Source organism: Schistocerca nitens, chromosome 11 (genome assembly GCF_023898315.1).
Source record: "Schistocerca nitens isolate TAMUIC-IGC-003100 chromosome 11, iqSchNite1.1, whole genome shotgun sequence".
NCBI lineage: Eukaryota > Metazoa > Arthropoda > Insecta > Orthoptera > Acrididae > Schistocerca > Schistocerca nitens.
Window position 1 is genome coordinate 165,519,581 of NC_064624.1, and position 17,997 is coordinate 165,537,577.

The 17,997-nt window shown below is 39.8% G+C and overlaps 1 protein-coding gene across 1 annotated transcript in view; it reads right to left on the reverse strand.

Annotated features, from left to right (window-relative positions):
• Nucleotides 1-17,997, reverse strand: part of LOC126212743 (uncharacterized) — a 238,750-nt gene that overhangs the window by 185,368 nt on the left and 35,385 nt on the right. The window contains exon 5 of the mRNA XM_049940152.1: nt 4,288-4,377. Within this exon, the coding sequence (XP_049796109.1) occupies nt 4,288-4,377 (90 nt within the window). The remainder of the gene's footprint in view (nt 1-4,287; nt 4,378-17,997) is intronic.

A 17,997-nucleotide genomic window follows, 5' to 3' on the forward strand; every position in this document is an offset into this window, starting at 1 on the left:
TAAAAGGAGGAACTTATGGGCTTCAGCATCTTTAAGTGGAAGTAAGTGAAACATTTAAAAAGATGGAGCATATAAATCCAATACCTCTCCATAAACCACAGTTGCCCACATACAAAAACTGACAGGTTGACAAAAACATACAGGCATAAAATAATTAGGCTGACAAGTTCTCACTGGCACTTCAACCCAACAGAATTGATAATGACCTAAATTGACAATTATGTTGCAAAACAGTGATGAAACAAGTAAAAAAGGTACACTGTCCACAGTTGGGGAACTCAGTAATGAAGCTGTTAGGAAAATTACCAGGGAATGTGTGGTGTATTTACCTGCAGAGCAGATTGTATTTTCATAAATTTTAATTGTTACTAAGAATGCTGTTACTGGCAACTACAGTCAAATGACGTGCACCTCAGGAATTCAGCACTAATGACACTAACAAGATCTTCATTGTTTCCATCATAATAGTTGCAATTGGAAGGTAGTGAATGATGTTATCACTACTCTTCTTACTTTCATACTTAAATTTCCATACCTCTACAAAATGGGTAACTTTCTTGCTACAAAGATTTGTAATGTTTGATCAGAAAATGTAATGTCATGTTAACCGTAAATGCTGTGCTGTGTTTCAACTAAACAGATGACTGATACCTTATCACATGAGCAGAGCATAACACAATGTTTAATTTAAATTAATCTTATGTTAGACATCTCTGACAGAGTTTGGAGCTGTTGAAAATAAGATATATTCTAAATACTTTGTTAACACAATTTGGTCATTTAAACTCAGTAACAAAGTTTCCCTGTAAGTCAAATTTTCAGGAACATTGAACAATACATTTTTGAAAATATTTTGCATATAAAATTAAAAATTTATTGCCACAAACACATCTCAAATGAGAATGTAGTGAAACTCGTCCAGAATCTATTGATCCACTTCCACCTTTGTACACTGGTTAGTATGCAAATTTGAGTGTGTTCAATGAAATGTCAGATCATGCAAACAGTCAAGGAAGAATGAAGCAACTTCGTTTTGCATCTCCATGTGTTCCTGCTCTAGTGTCAATCCCAAAGTAATTGTGAGGAGATTATACATCACATGCCTCAGTTTTAATTTTACTGGAGATTGTGATTTTACACAATCATTTTCACAATTTCAAAGTTACTGATGTACTAATGCTATAGGGCTTTACATTCAGCTGTCGCTTGTACCCATGTGTCAACAGTTCTCAATGGTGGCAAACACCAATTTCAGTATGAAGTGGCACACACTGCATTACTCCGGAAGGAAGAACCACCACATCTGTTTCCTCGGATAATGCTCTACAGACCAACTTTCATACATGCTACAGACAACCTTTTTAGCTCTGGAATTTGCCATGACTGTGCCAAACACAGATTCTCCCATTCAATATATCACTGTTAATTTCTCAAGTATTATGTTGAATGCCCTTGGACACCAACAACGATGTTTTTCAATACACTCGCAGTACTGTGATCTTTAAGAAATGGGTTCCTTATTCTCTCATAATCTCTCCCAAATGTGTCATCATAAATGTGTGATTATAGTCCATATCCCTGCCTATTAATATCTGATTCTTTGTACACCTACATCTACACTAAACTAGTCACCTAATGGTGCATACCAGAGGGTACTTCTGATACCGCTACATCCATTACTTTACCATTTCCTATTCTATTTGAAGGTGGTGTTTGGGGAGAACAACTGCCAGGAAGCATCTATATTAGCTCTAATGCCTCCTATTTTGTTGCCACAATTATTTTGCAAGACATACCCATCAAAAAAGCACTTCTTTATCTACTAGTTTAGAGTTGCCAGTGCTTGATGAGGTTCCACAATTGACTACATAACAAGATTAACTACACTCCATTTGAAGTTCCTATATGATATGTGTAATAGTAGCATTTTTCCCTAAGTGAGAAGGAAACACATCTGACTAGTTCACTACCTGATGTCTTAATACTTATCCTATCATCCTGTCCCTTCTTTTCGTCAGCATTTTCCGTACATTTCTTTCCTTGACTGTTCTGCAGAGGACTCCATATTCCCTCTAAGTTCACTTAATTTTCAGCAGCATTCTGTAATCCCACATCTGAAATGTGAGAGTTCTGTTCTTTTTCATTTTCCAATCACATCTACCCAGTAAAAATTCTAATACTCACCACAACTGAACTTAGTCCACAGAGCTGGATACCATTACAAAAAATAGATTTCTACTAAGTACTACAAATTTTTGTAAATAGCATTAAATTTAACTGTAGGCTTTCCCGGCATAAACTGTTGATGAAGGTTTCTTGGGTCTCCAGCCGGGTGGTAGCATTGATATCTTGCAATGTTTTTGACAAAAAAGGAGATGAATGACACCAGAGCCATGGTCAATTTGACTGGAAAAGTACTGGCTGCTGCCACAATCGCAGTCCTCAAGAAAGGACTGAATTTTGCCCCCATCCCCAGAACAAACTTGAAATGAGACATTATCAGTGGTGTGGAAGAATCAGTACAAGGGCTTCCCAAGGAGGAAGCAGAGGAAGTCAGGTGGGAAACTTCCAGAATAATCGACAGATTTCAATTGCCTAAAAATAACATCTGCGGAAGAACGAGCAGCTCTTTGGTCCCTTAGAGATGACCATGAAATAACGATCCTACCAGCAGACAAAGGGAATGCTACAGTGCTATTAAGCACTGCCGAATACCAGCAGAAAACCTGCTGCAACAAGATGAGGCCTGCAAGAGGCTGAAGACCGATCCAACCCCGACGATAAGTAGAAAGACGATACCTCTGCTTAAGAAATCTGACTTACCTGAGCCAATGAAGAAGCACCTGTACCCCAGAGCACCAGCAATACCAAGCCTCTATGGACTCCCTAAGATCCATAAGGAAGGGGTACCTCTGGACCAATTGTAGACTCCATCAACTCTCACTGTTACGGACTTGCTAAATGTCTAGAAACACTGCTCAAACCCCTTGTGGGTGACTGCAGCCACCATGTGAGAAACTCAGCCAAATTCGTAAAAATACTCAGGGACATATGACTACAAATGGAGGACCTACTCGTGAGCTTCAATGTGACGTCGCTTTTCACAAAAGAGCCCCTTCAACACTCCTTGGCAGTTTTAGCCCGGCACTTTGACCCACAAACAGTCAGGCTCTTCAAACAAGCACTAACAACCACCTACTTTCAGTGCCATGAGGAATTCTTCGAACAGATCGATGGTGTGGCCATGGGCCATATAAATAAGGATTCACGACAATCTGGTCAACAGATATGATGGATAGCAACTCAGCGCACCATGGAACCCTGCGATAGTGGCAATCCATCGGGAGCACGACCGTCAATAACCTCCACTGTGGACACAGACACAATGCTTACACCGATAACCGAATGCGGCCACCATCCCCACCACTGCAGCCACCCGAGGTCTAGTGGAGGGGGGTGCTGGCACATATAAATAGCCCACTCCCCACAAATCTCGACACTACCCCAGAAGATGGGTAATATGACTTCCTGAAACATCGCATGATATCAATGCTACCATGTGGCTGGAGATCTGACAAACCTTCGTCAGCATTAAATTTAGTACACTATGGTGATAGTTAATCACACTAATATGGAATTTCACAGACTATCAGCATAATGTACTAAATTTAATGCTGTTTACAAAAATTCTTGCTATCACGTTTTCTCTTTGCAAGCAGTTTGGGATAAGCAATGTTCCATTACACTGTAAATTTATGCCATACATACTGGGCAAACCTATTGTCTTTACACAGAGCAAACACAATTCCAGTAATGCACTTTGTTTTTCATTAAATACTTCAGCGAAAAGAAATAGTATGACAAACACAATACTTATCTGATAACATACTGCTTACAGTTGATTGCTTTACCTCTTACATCTTACATCCTTTCTATTATAGAACTCTGACAGAGACATATAAATTGACAGCTGCTGCAAGGAAGTCATCTTTGGTGCATTTGTTCCAAGAACGAATTTGAGGCATTAATTATTTACATGTACAATAAAATTACCATGGGTTACAGTTAATAAACTTATGTTTCCTACAAGTTTCATTCAAATACCATTACACAACAGAATATACCTACAGCCAATTGAAATTCTATAAACATTCTGGAGGAGTGCTAATATCCTAGGTTTTAATGTATCATCATTTATGATCACTGAAATATACTGCACCCAATGCATTTCATGATATTCATACAGTACTTCATGCACAATACATCACTGATGATGTGAAAACTTACGTCACGCTCAATGCCATCCTCCTGTTTCAGTTCTAAGTCTTGCTTTATATGGAGACTAGTCATTACAATCTTTAGCGGATCTTCAGGAAACTGAAAAAAAGAAAGAATGGCATATTCAAAGCTTCTGTCCCTTGCACTTGATTGGTGGTTACACAACATGTGGGGCTAAAAACCTATTGGTAACATGTATTCACTTACTGGCATTAGGTAACAAGAAAATGTGTCACGTTAAATTAGATTTACTTTCATTCCAATTGACCCATACATTTGAAATTAAGACTCTGTTTAATTTGGAGATACACACATCAGACATCAACCAAGCAACAAATTATTTCATCCTTGCCAAGCAGCTACTCCTATCACACACACACACACACACACACACACACACACACACACACACACACAATATTATTTTTCTCAACTAGAATTTTGCTCATTTTGCAAGGGAGACTTGTTATTGTGGGTAGTTGGCTCAAAGAAAATTGCACTAATGCAATACCATTTCATTTCATGGAAAAAATTACACACGCCATGTAAAATACCATGGTAATTTTCTCCTTTTCACCAGTACCACTGTCATCCCATTTCATTCATTATTTGAACATTTAAATAGTGTGCCACCATTGTAATTTGATTTGAGGCAACTCTGCCAGGGATGGTCCCAGTCACCAGCATTGATGCAAGGCACTGAGCATGTCAGGATTTGCGTAAGCAGGCAGACATTTCTGGGTATCATTAAGCAAATCATGCTATGTGACAAATCTTAGAATTTTTACTGTTTTACTGCAATATTTACTCATTATTGTGAGGAATTGAATAAATTTATCTGCACAGAAATGCACTGTATTTGCTAATGAATGGAAGATGTTGATTACTCACAGTGTTTATGTAGGTGCCAACATGAATTATTATTATGATATTTGCAATTGCATGACTTGAGAAACTCCAGTAACATTACTAAACTGAACTGTGTGCTGTATGAATGAAGCCAAATAGAGAACCTTTCGTGTTTGAAGTGTGCAGGAGTAGGAAAAACTGGTCAATTGCCTGCAAAATGCTTGGTGAAGTGTGATGTGGTCAATGGCTTCAAGCTTGTAATACAATTCTATTGAGCTCTCCACTCTTTTCATAAGTCCAAGATCAACTGCAGGCTCTCTCATTACATGAGAAATACTGGTTCAGATATCAACTCCTTTATAAAGTAAAAAAATAAAATTTTACAAAACAAAAGTTAGTTTTATGTAACCTAAGCTTTCTGTTATAGTATTTGATTAGCTTTAAATTCTATTCCTCTACCCTGCTATTTAACTTATTTTTACTGTGTAATGCAAATATTCACTTTTTGTTTCCTTTTTAGACATTGGACCTGATATTACTAATATTTATTGGAAGTCAGAACTATGACTTGTTCAAATGGAATTCACATTGAATCACTTGACACCACAATAGCATTTCTTGATTTTTATTTTGGAATTTACGTTAATTTTATTTTTGGATGGTTCCAGTCCTTCCTGCCCCCTTTCAGCCTATTTCAATCAATATATTACAAATAGAGTCTGCAAGAAAACAGAACTGGCCATTTATGAGAAACTCCAAATATCATTTGGGCATTTGAATGTATCCATTACAATCGGCTGACAGCAGAACTTTCAATTACATGAAACGTAATTTGGTTCATATGACATATTATAATTATGACACAGGGGTCTTTTGACACCATGGAATAATGTCACAAACCACCACAATAAGGAAACTACTGTTGACAGAAGTGTGGGGCGAGTCATGGCACCATGTAGATGACTGCGTCAAGTACATGTCTTGACAGCTACAAGTTTGAAGATGGTACTTTGGTTTTGCCCAGTGTGAATGTGGAAACACTGATGCAGCAAGCTAGTTAAAATGCATCTCACTACTATTTTGCACATGGAAGCCACATAAGTTCTTTGCAAAGTTCTTTTTATTTATAAAGTTAAAAAACACCTCAGACAGGAAATGAAGTTATGCATCTGCAACCCTGGAGGAAAATATGACCATCCAAGATAAGCTGGTACAACTTTTTCATGGGCCATCCCCTCTCCAACCCGTAAGTGTATATTGGTAACACCTGTTGCAGGCTGTAATGGGAAGTTATGATGGCTGAAAAGCCGATTTATGTAGCCAATGACATTTTTAATTCAATGGAGAGACAAACACTGTGTTTAATCTAAGAACTACCTTGACATATCAGATGTTAGAGTGGGATCAAAGTGAATGTTCAGGGAAAAAGCCTGTTTGCAGTGGCCAAACAAAAAAACATGTAACACTTAATGTAACACTGGGTTTTCATCAATTATTTTTGCACTCTTCTTTCCGATATTGATTTGTATCCAGCAGGACTGTGGACAAAAACAGGAAATAAGGGAAAAGTGTCAGTTTTGAGGCTAACCTAAACCTCAGAGAAGGCTATATATCAAGTCTGTCACAACATAGATCCATCTCTGAGAGAAAGCTGTTAATAGTAATTGAAGAGAGGCAGTGAAACACTGCTCTACACCCCAATACAAGAACCTCTTGTAAGCAGCAGAAGAACATGAAGATATGACTATGCAGACAATACCACTCACCAAAACCAGGATTGTATATCAGATAAAATTAATATATCTAAAAATAAAGATGATGTGACTTACCAAATGAAAGTGCTGGCAGGTCGACAGACACACAAACAAACACAAACATACACACAAAATTCAAGCTTTCGCAACAAACTGTTGCCTCATCAGGAAAGAGGGAAGGAGAGGGAAAGACGAAAGGATGTGGGTTTTAAGGGAGAGGGTAAGGAGTCATTCCAATCCTGGGAGCGGAAAGACTTACCTTAGGGGGAAAAAAGGACGGGTATACACTCGCGCACACACACACACATATCCATCCACACATATACAGACACAAGCAGACATATTTAGATAAAATTAATAAAATTTCAAAATCAAAGTTGCACATGTGTTCTGTATACACACATATACGATTATATTACATTAACAGAATTGTCAACATGTATCAAAAGCATGCTGTGAAGTAAAGGCCATCCACAAAACGATTAGTTTGTATGTTAATGGCAGGACTGAGATGGTTAACAGCTGTGCATTGTCTATGATGTAATATCCCCCCATTGGCTGCCAACAAACCAATCCAGAGACATGATAGAAATATCTACTTTCCACCATAAACTAGTGCAGTACATGGAGCACTGTTTGTGAAGTTTAGCTAATGAACCTAGCCACAGGATTTGTTGACTTGAGGAACTATGTTATTAATGGGGGCACATAAAAGCTATTTCAAGGTAACATGTCCATCTAAAATACCTGCACTTATCAGGTCTCCATGGCAAGGACTAAGGAATGACAGAAGCCCCTGGTTCCAGTCAAGATGCCACAGGCTCATAAGCTTTCCAGTGTTCTTGACTTTGCTGGTTTGTCTTCAGTCAAAAGGAAAGGGAGGGTACTGGCTGCATGATGTGCAGAGTACTGTTGATTGGACACCCAAACCAATGCAACTCGCTTATTTGGGCCTGAAGAATGCCTCACTGCAGCATCCAACCAAGCAGTGAGGGGTTGCTCTTCACTGTGAAATTCAGTGTCAGAAGAGTGAGACACACAGCAGCCTTGTGTAGTGATACACACCACTATGAAGAAATGTGGTGACACATACCACTGTGGAGAAGTTGATGCATATCCCTACATCATCTTTCCAACAAATGATACTAGCAACTCGGAGTTATTTATGTAACAAGATTAGAAAAATAAAATAATGTTTTGAGTATAAAAGTACAGGGCATAAGACACATGTCAACATCTTGTGTTCGCCAAAGTTCCATCTGAGATGTGGTATTCCAAAGGTGCGTCTGAGTAATTTATAGTACAATTACTGGAATTTCTGATCCACCTGTTATGGAAACTTTTTGTTTATAAATGCCCAAAAATGATTCAGCATTTTTCTGCCATCATCAGTGAGTACTTTTATTCAGCTACATGTTTCAAGATCTCATAACAATGTATGTCTTTTCACTATTAACTAATTTTTCTATATTTCTAGTTTATGTATGATACTCTATTTTTCTACGTACTGATAGGTTATCATCTGCAACTAAATTATGTTCCTGTGAGTTTGGTTGGCTAATCACCAAATCCCTACCTATGAAGCAATTTTGTTGCACCACAAAATTTCATGTCCATTTTGTAGAACTCCACTCACAAGCTATAATTCTTTTCTTTACTGAGAACAATGTTTATATTCCTGTGTCAATCACTATTTATGATCACTTGGGTTTGACACTAAGTTGGAACTTCTCTCTCTCTCCTCTGCCTGTGCCACAGTGAAGGCTCCAATAACAATATTTTTTGATTTTATGATGATCTCAGCTCCCTATTTTCTGACCTGTGTTATTCAGTGGAAGATGATAGGGTACCTCTGCAAAGCCCATGAGGGCACTATGGTCAAGAAGGAACTAAACAAGTAGCAGGTTATATGCAGAACCCATTTTTTAGATTATAAAACCACCCGTAAAGACAATAAGCAGGTAAATGCAGATCTAAGTGTGGGTCACCTAATTTTGGTACTCAGGAAAATACATCTCAAATGTCACAAAAACTAATGCAAACCCAATGTAAAAGTGAAGCTTTCAACAACTTGGAGGTAGTTGTGCGATTGGATTGAAGAGTTCCTAGATAACAGAACGCATCACGTCATTCTCAATGGAGAGAAGTCTTCCGAAGTAAGAGCGATTTCAGGAGTGCCACAGGGGTGTGTTGTAGGACCATTGCTATTCACAATATACATAAATGACCTTGTGGATAACATGGGAAGATCACTGAGGCTTTTTGCGGATGATGCTGTAGTATATCGAGAGGTTGTAACAATGGAAAATTTTACTGAAATGCAGGAGGATCTGCAACGAATTGATGCATGGAATGGCAGTCGAATCTCAATGTAGGCAAGTGAAATGTGCTGCGAATACATAGAAGATCCTTTATCATTTAGCTACAATATAGCAGGTCAGCAACTGGAAGCAGTTAATTCCATAAATTATCTATGAGTAGGCATTAGGAGTGATTTAAAATGGAATAACCAGATAAAATTGATCGTCGGTAAAGCAGATGCCAGACAGATTCATTGGAAGAATCCTAAGGAAATGCAGTCTGAAAACAAAGTAAGTAGGTTACAACACACTTGTTCACCCACTGCTTGAATACTGCTCACCGGCGTGGGATCAGTACCAGATAGGGTTGATAGAAGAGATAGAGAAGATCCAACGGAGAGCAGCATGCTTCATTACAGAATCATTTAGTAATCGCGCAAGCATTACAGAGATGATAGATAAACTTCAGTGGAAGACTCTGCAAGAGAAATGCTCAGTAGCTCGGTACGGGCTTTTGTTGATGTTTCGAGAACATATCTTCAGGAGGAGTCAAGCAGAAGTTGCTTCCTCCTATGTATATCTCGTGAAGAAACCATGAGGATAATATTAGAGAGATTAGAGCCCACACAGAGGCATACCGACTATCTTTCTTTCCACGAACAACACGAGACTCGAATAGAAAGAAGAACTGATAGAGGTACTCAAAGTACCCTCCGCCACACACCATCAGGTGGATTGCGGAGTATGGATGTAGAAGTAGAAGTAGTTATTAACATCTTAGTGCTCTATTAGGCATTGTCTTACTGGATGTGGTATGCCACTGGCTTCCTCCAACTTCTCAACTCACTGACAGTACATTACATGAAGACCTAGAGCTTCACACTGGAATGGAAACTGTCATTTTCCACATAGAAAAAGTGACAGATGATGCTTGGGACTGAACCCAAAACACTTGAATTTGTAGCCTCACACCCATTCAAGAAGCAATCCTCGTACTCTTAGAAAAGTATGTAAGCATTCAAGACAAGGTCCAGAGTTTCATTAACTAACAGTTGCATTACACACATAATTGTTGTTGTTGTGGTCTTCAGTCCTGAGACTGGTTTGATGCAGCTCTCCATGCTACTCTATCCTGTGCAAGCTTCTTCATCTCCCAGTACCTACTGCAACCTACATCCTTCTGAATCTGCTTAGTGTATTGATCTCTTGGTCTCCCTCTACGATTTTTACCCTCCACGCTACCCTCCAATGCTAAATTTGTGATCCCTTGATGCCTCAAAACATGTCCTACCAACCGATCCCTTCTTCTAGTCAAGTTGTGCCACAAACTTCTCTTCTCTCCAATCCTATTCAATACCTCCTCATTAGTTACGTGATCTACCCACCTTATCTTCAGCATTCTTCTGTAGCACCACATTTCGAAAGCTTCTATTCTCTTCTTGTCCAAACTAGTTATCGTCCATGTCTCACTTCCATACATGGCCACACTCCATACAAATACTTTCAGAAACGACTTCCGGACACCTAAATCTATACTCGATGTTAACAAATTTCTCTTCTTGAGAAACGCTTTCCTTGCCATTGCCAGTCTACATTTTATATCCTCTCTACTTCGACCATCATCGGTTATTTTACTCCCTAAATAGCAAAACTCTTTTACTACTTTAAGTGTCTCATTTCCTAGTCTAATTCCCTCAGCATCACCCGACTTAATTTGACTACATTCCATTATCCTCGTTTTGCTTTTGTTGATGTTCATCTTATATCCTCCTTTCAAGACACTGTCCATTCCGTTCAACAGCTCTTCCAAGTCCTTTGCTGTCTCTGACAGAATTACAATGTCATCGGCGAACCTCAAAGTTTTTATTTCTTCTCCATGGATTTTAATACCTACTCCGAATTTTTCTTTTGTTTCCTTTACTGCTTGCTCAATATACAGATTGAATAACATCGGGGAGAGGCTACAACCCTGTCTCACTCCTTTCCCAACCACTGCTTCCCTTTCATGCCCCTCGACTCTTATAACTGCCATCTGGTTTCTGTACAAATTGTAAATAGCCTTTCGCTCCCTGTATTTTACCCCTGCCACCTTCAGAATTTGAAAGAGAGTATTCCAGTCAACATTGTCAAAACCTTTCTCTAAGTCTACAAATGCTAGAAATGTAGGTTTGCCTTTTCTTAATCTTTCTTCCAAGATAAGTCGTAAGGTCAGTATTGCCTCACGTGTTCCTACATTCCTACGGAATCCAAACTGATCTTCCCCGAGGTCAGCTTCTACCAGTTTTTCCATTCGTCTGTAAAGAATTCGCGTTAGTATTTTGCAGCTGTGACTTATTAAACTGATAGTTCAGTAATTTTCACACCTGTCAACACCTGCTTTCTTTGGGATTGGAATTATTATATTCTTCTTGAAGTCTGAGGGTATTTCGCCTGTCTCATACATCGTGCTCACCAGATGGTAGAGTTTTGTCATGACTGGCTCTCCCGAAGCCATCAGTAGTTCTAGTGGAATGTTGTCTACTCCCGGGGCCTTGTTTCGACTCAGGTCTTTCAGTGCTCTGTCAAACTCTTCACGCAGTACCTTATCTCCCATTTCGTCTTCATCTACATCCTCTTCCATTTCCATAATATTGTCCTCAAGTACATCACCCTTGTATAAACCCTCTATATACTCCTTCCACCTTTCTGCCTTCCCTTCTTTGCTTAGAACTGGGTTTCCATCTGAGCTCTTGATATTCATACAAGTCGTTCTCTTATCTCCAAAGGTCTCTTTAATTTTCCTGTAGGCAGTATCTATCTTACCCCTAGTGAGACAAGCCTCTACATCCTTACATTTGTCCTCTAGCCATCCCTGCTTAGCCATTTTGCACTTCCTGTCGGTCTCATTTTTGAGACGTTTGTATTCCTTTTTGCCTGCTTCATTTACTGCATTTTTATATTTTCTCCTTTCATCAATTAAATTCAATATTTCTTCTGTTACCCAAGGATTTCTATTAGCCCTCGTCTTTTTACCTACTTGATTGTCTGCTGCCTTCACAATACTGGAAGGAAAACTAGAAATGATTAGCTACAAAATCTGATATTCCATACAGAGGACCCATTAGAAAAATGCACCACAGAACACAGGCAGTCATACATTTATTATCTTGAAAACTCAGTACTGTACAACGAGATAAATCTGCATTTATCTCATTGCATGTTACTGAAATTTTAAATCTGCATGCAGATAAGTACCAAATGTGAGGAAAAAAATAATTCTAAAGTGTCAAATGTGATGTGGGAAAAAAAAAGAACATTTGAGTTTCAACATCCATCCATCATAGTAGATTAATGCTTAAGATATAGTTGGATAAATATTGTATACAATCGAATTTCTCTATCATACTGTAGTGACAGGATATATATACTTCTCAGCTACATAACTGAAGATGCATGCCTTTAGATGGGGAGAAAGATGTGGAGGAAAATTACATCAATAAAGTACAACATGACATGAGGTTGAGCAAATATAGACAACATGAGCCATGCCATTTTATCAGGAGCTGTCCATCCATTTCCTTGAAGAAATGCAGAGAATCCATGGAAAACGTAGATCTAAATTTCCAGAGGACAATCTGAACTCATTCATCTCAAAATCCCCTGCGTCCTATTGAGCGCCAGATGTGGGACAATGGACACTGGGATGTCCCCTAGATGGTCGCATGCCTGGAGCGCCATCAACTGTGTAGCGGAGGTGGTATTTGTGAGAATAGACCCCGAACGCATTTTACTAAGAGCCTCGATTTCTCCGAAGATATCCTCGATATGCTGTACAAAGAACATGGGCTTGAAGGTGGCAAACGTCCCCCATCGGTCCGAGGACAGACTAAATAGTGGGGGAAGTATTTCGCCCCAAGCTGGCGGTCCTGTCCTTCCTCCCAGGGAGTGGCCAAGGGGGAAAGGCAGAAGGACCAGAACCAGAGATGGAGACAGAACCTTTCTTCTTAGAAGACGCGGCCGCAGAGCGACCTGATGCATGTTGACGCTTCATCTGCAAAACGTCCGCCCCGATACCACCCACTCTGACCAGGGGCTCTCCCCACAGGCGCCACCCAGCCTCAGCAAGGGCCACCTGGCAGGATGACCATTGCTGGGAGTCCTGATGCCCCAGGTATACGGGCATCTACTCCTTGGCTTACGGGGAGAGGGTGCAGCTCAGGTATCGGCAGTACGATCCCTGTGTTGTCAGGGGGCTACAACCTAGAGGGTACATGACTACCCCACCACAAGGGGCTGGCTACCGTGCTGGATTTCGAGTGCCATGGAAAGTCCATCATGATCAAAGGTGCAGATGCGGATGCACTACGGGCATAACCTATGCAACCCATCAGGTGTTTAGGCTGAAATTGATGAACAGTGGGTGCAGTTACAACGCCGTTACGATGATGAGTGTCAAGGTCTCAGTGCACTGAGGACCAGTGATACACCACGTAAGATGCCCTTCCCCAAAAGGCTCGTACTTCTGTAGAATTTTAAAAATGGAGGTCAAACCCCAATGGGGACCATCACATTGAAGGACAAAACGGTTGAAACTCCTTTTAGTCGCCTCTTACGACAGGTAGGAATACCTCGGGCCTATTCTTACCGCGGACCCACAGGGGGATATTTGTTGGTGACAGCATGTGTTGGCATATGACTGAAAATAAGGGTTAAGAAAGCTGAATTTAAATCTTATACTGGTTAACAGCTGTAAAATTAATATAAAAAACAAATGACGCATAATGTCCCTAGTAAGTTGTTTCTTAAATTTATTGCAAATTAAATGCACCAGTGGCAAGCTGTACATATAACGTTCATGGTGCAACAAAAGTATCTTACTGATTTTCCTATCACGACATGCACTGAAGCTGTCATCCAGTGTGACAGTGCAGGAAGTGTAGAGGAATAGAGAAGGAAAATTCATTGTGTAGTAGGATGTAAAGCACAAACCTCATCTGCTCTACTAAACGAGGTGTGATCTTTTAGAGAGATTTATATTTGTTGATATATGTGGAACAGATGCCACCATGACAAATGGTTTTTGGGTGGGATACCCAGCACTTTAAGTAACAGCAGCCTCAGTCTGTTTTCCTATCCCCTTGTCGGACTGTCTGCTAGCTATGCAGTCCATTTCCCTTCAACATAAGCTGTTAACCTCTAGCAAAGTTGGTACTTTTTTGCATTGTTCATAAACTCGCAGAATTTCCGACATACAACACATTTATCACATTTCCCAGGCATTTATACTGTGTACATGTTGCTGCTTTTCCACTGGCATAGATATTCTAATTCTACTCATCTCAGAATTACATACTTCTTGCCGCAACTTGCAAACAGAAAATTGGACATTTAATATTTGTTTTGTGTATTCTTTCATCCTTTGCCTCGGCAATGTCATTGCTTTCTCATCAACAAAAAAATTTAATTTTGTTAACAAGTTTCCACCAGCCCATAGTATTGAGCACAACTTTAACCGGAACATGGCTGTGTCTAGTCATAAGAAATAGTTGATTCCTACTGCTGCTTGGTATGTGTTTCACATTGCTGACTAACATTTTTCAAGGTGGTAGTTGAAGTACTATGGCTACATGACACTAAGTAGACAGGTATGTCATTCTGCCTGCAAGGGAGCTCATAGGTGTACTGCACACCTTGAGGGGAAGCTGAGGGGCAGAGAGAAAGGGCAAGGACGAGACAGGCAGAGAGAGTGGGTGAGAAGATGGGAAAATGGAGGGTGAGGAGGAGACAGAAGAGTGACAAAGGAGGAGAAGATGGACTAACAGATTGTAATATATACCTACCCAGGCAATACCACGAACTCAGCTGGTTACTAATATACTGCTTATCTGTAGAAAATTCACGATCTATGATTATTTCAATTAGCCAGTGACTTTTCTCATTCTACATGCAATATTAGTGATGTGAATGCGGGAAATGTTATCCAGATCATCCCACCCCAAACTTAGTCTGGGATCCTCACTGATACAATCTCTGTGGCAAAATACTCCCAACAGACCTTCAAGAAAATAACAAAGAATATTCGAATTAATACAGCATGTGCAAATCTGTCCATTCGAAGACATAATTCGCTGATCAGCTTTTCTAACTCACATTCCCATGATTCCACCTTGTGGTACATTTCACTGTGCTCTTTCCAGAGACACTGACAGCTCTCTCCTACACTGTATACTTCACAGCACAGCACTTACTGACCCTGACCATCATCTGGCGACCTAGAAATTTGCCTCGAGTTGCGATGTTGTGCTTCTCCCATCCACACACCATTTATCACTCGTCTTCAGCCTCCACCTGCCTCTTGTTGCCCGCATTTATCCACTTATCTTGTTCTCACACTCACAGCTTTAGCTCAAATGAGTTCAAGCATTTGACACCCATTACTGGACAATGTATTCTTTTGACTTCTCCTCCTCTCCAATCATCAGTAGTGTCTTGCACTGGACCCAAGATAATGTCCAAGATTTTCAGCCTGCAAAATTTGTTTTGCATTGCCTGCCTGTGTCACAATCAAGGACCTGGTTCTAGAAAGCAACAGGTTAATTTAATTAAACTCTATACAGAATTACTTTAGGACTGGCAGCTAGATATGAAATAGTGTGGACACATTCAAAGACTGCAGATCATACATTCAGTCTATCCCAAGGGATAAACCTTCACCACACTGCCAATATACTATGCAAGTGTAGTACAGTTCAGTTTTAGGCAGCTTGGTGTCCTATGGAATCGCTCACTGCACTATGAGTTTCTGTTTGTGTTCATTTTGTACACTTATAGGATTGAAATTTTACCTGTCATTACTGTTATCAGTTATGGAGTGTGCAGTGCTTAAGAATGTTAAAATCAACTTCAGCAAATGTTATTCAGTGGATATATCGATATCACTCTTGTTCAAGGCATTGCTATATAAAACCAAAATCAGTTGAGATAAATGGTTTGTGCATAATCTGCCTACATCATCAACATCTGTTGTTGATAGTGCTCCCAAATGTTCTGTTGTTGACAAGAACCTTATGCTAAAATAAAAGGAGGAACTTATGGGCTTCAGCATCTTTAAGTGGAAGTAAGTGAAACATTTAAAAAGATGGAGCATATAAATCCAATACCTCTCCATAAACCACAGTTGCCCACATACAAAAACTGACAGGTTGACAAAAACATACAGGCATAAAATAATTAGGCTGACAAGTTCTCACTGGCACTTCAACCCAACAGAATTGATAATGACCTAAATTGACAATTATGTTGCAAAACAGTGATGAAACAAGTAAAAAAGGTACACTGTCCACAGTTGGGGAACTCAGTAATGAAGCTGTTAGGAAAATTACCAGGGAATGTGTGGTGTATTTACCTGCAGAGCAGATTGTATTTTCATAAATTTTAATTGTTACTAAGAATGCTGTTACTGGCAACTACAGTCAAATGACGTGCACCTCAGGAATTCAGCACTAATGACACTAACAAGATCTTCATTGTTTCCATCATAATAGTTGCAATTGGAAGGTAGTGAATGATGTTATCACTACTCTTCTTACTTTCATACTTAAATTTCCATACCTCTACAAAATGGGTAACTTTCTTGCTACAAAGATTTGTAATGTTTGATCAGAAAATGTAATGTCATGTTAACCGTAAATGCTGTGCTGTGTTTCAACTAAACAGATGACTGATACCTTATCACATGAGCAGAGCATAACACAATGTTTAATTTAAATTAATCTTATGTTAGACATCTCTGACAGAGTTTGGAGCTGTTGAAAATAAGATATATTCTAAATACTTTGTTAACACAATTTGGTCATTTAAACTCAGTAACAAAGTTTCCCTGTAAGTCAAATTTTCAGGAACATTGAACAATACATTTTTGAAAATATTTTGCATATAAAATTAAAAATTTATTGCCACAAACACATCTCAAATGAGAATGTAGTGAAACTCGTCCAGAATCTATTGATCCACTTCCACCTTTGTACACTGATTAGTATGCAAATTTGAGTGTTTTTTATTTTTTTTTTATTTTGGTTTTAGGGCGCAAAACTGCTATGGTCATTAGCGCCCGGTCCGTGACTGAGGAAAGAATAAAAACTGAAAATTGAAAACAGCAAAAATGGGAACGAAACTCAAAAAATTGGACACTAAAAGCAGAAACAAGGCTTAAAATTCCACTACAGAGAGGGGTTGATGGTCCCCGATAAAACTTCAAATGACTGACGTCATTTCACTGTCACTAATAAACTGGAGAACGCGGTCGGCTGAGCGCGTGTCATCTGCTAAAATCGACGATAGATCAGGCGATAGCTGTAGACGGGAGCGTAATGGATTAAAATAGGGGCATTCAATTAAAAGGTGTCGTACCGTCCACAGCTGAGAGCAGTGGGGACAGAGTGGGGGAGGATCGCCGCTTAAAAGATGTCGATGGCTAAAAAGACAGTGCCCTATCCGGAGTCTAGCTAAAATGACCTCCTCCCGACGACGCGTTCGGGAGGAAGAGGTCCAAGCGCAAGGAAGGGCTTTCACTTCCCGCAATTTATTGCGGGGAAGTGTTGACCAATGCGCATGCCATAAATGAGCAACTTTGCGACATAAACCGCTCCGTAGATCGGTGAAGGGAAGCGACTGAATAGCTGGCCGAGGAAGAGAAACTGCAGCCTTGGCTGCTATATCAGCCGCCTCATTCCCACAGATACCAGCGTGTCCCGGGAGCCAGAGGAACGCCACCGAGACGCCCCCCAGGTGGAGCAAGCGCAGACAGTCCTGAATCCGGTGGACCAGAGGGTGCACAG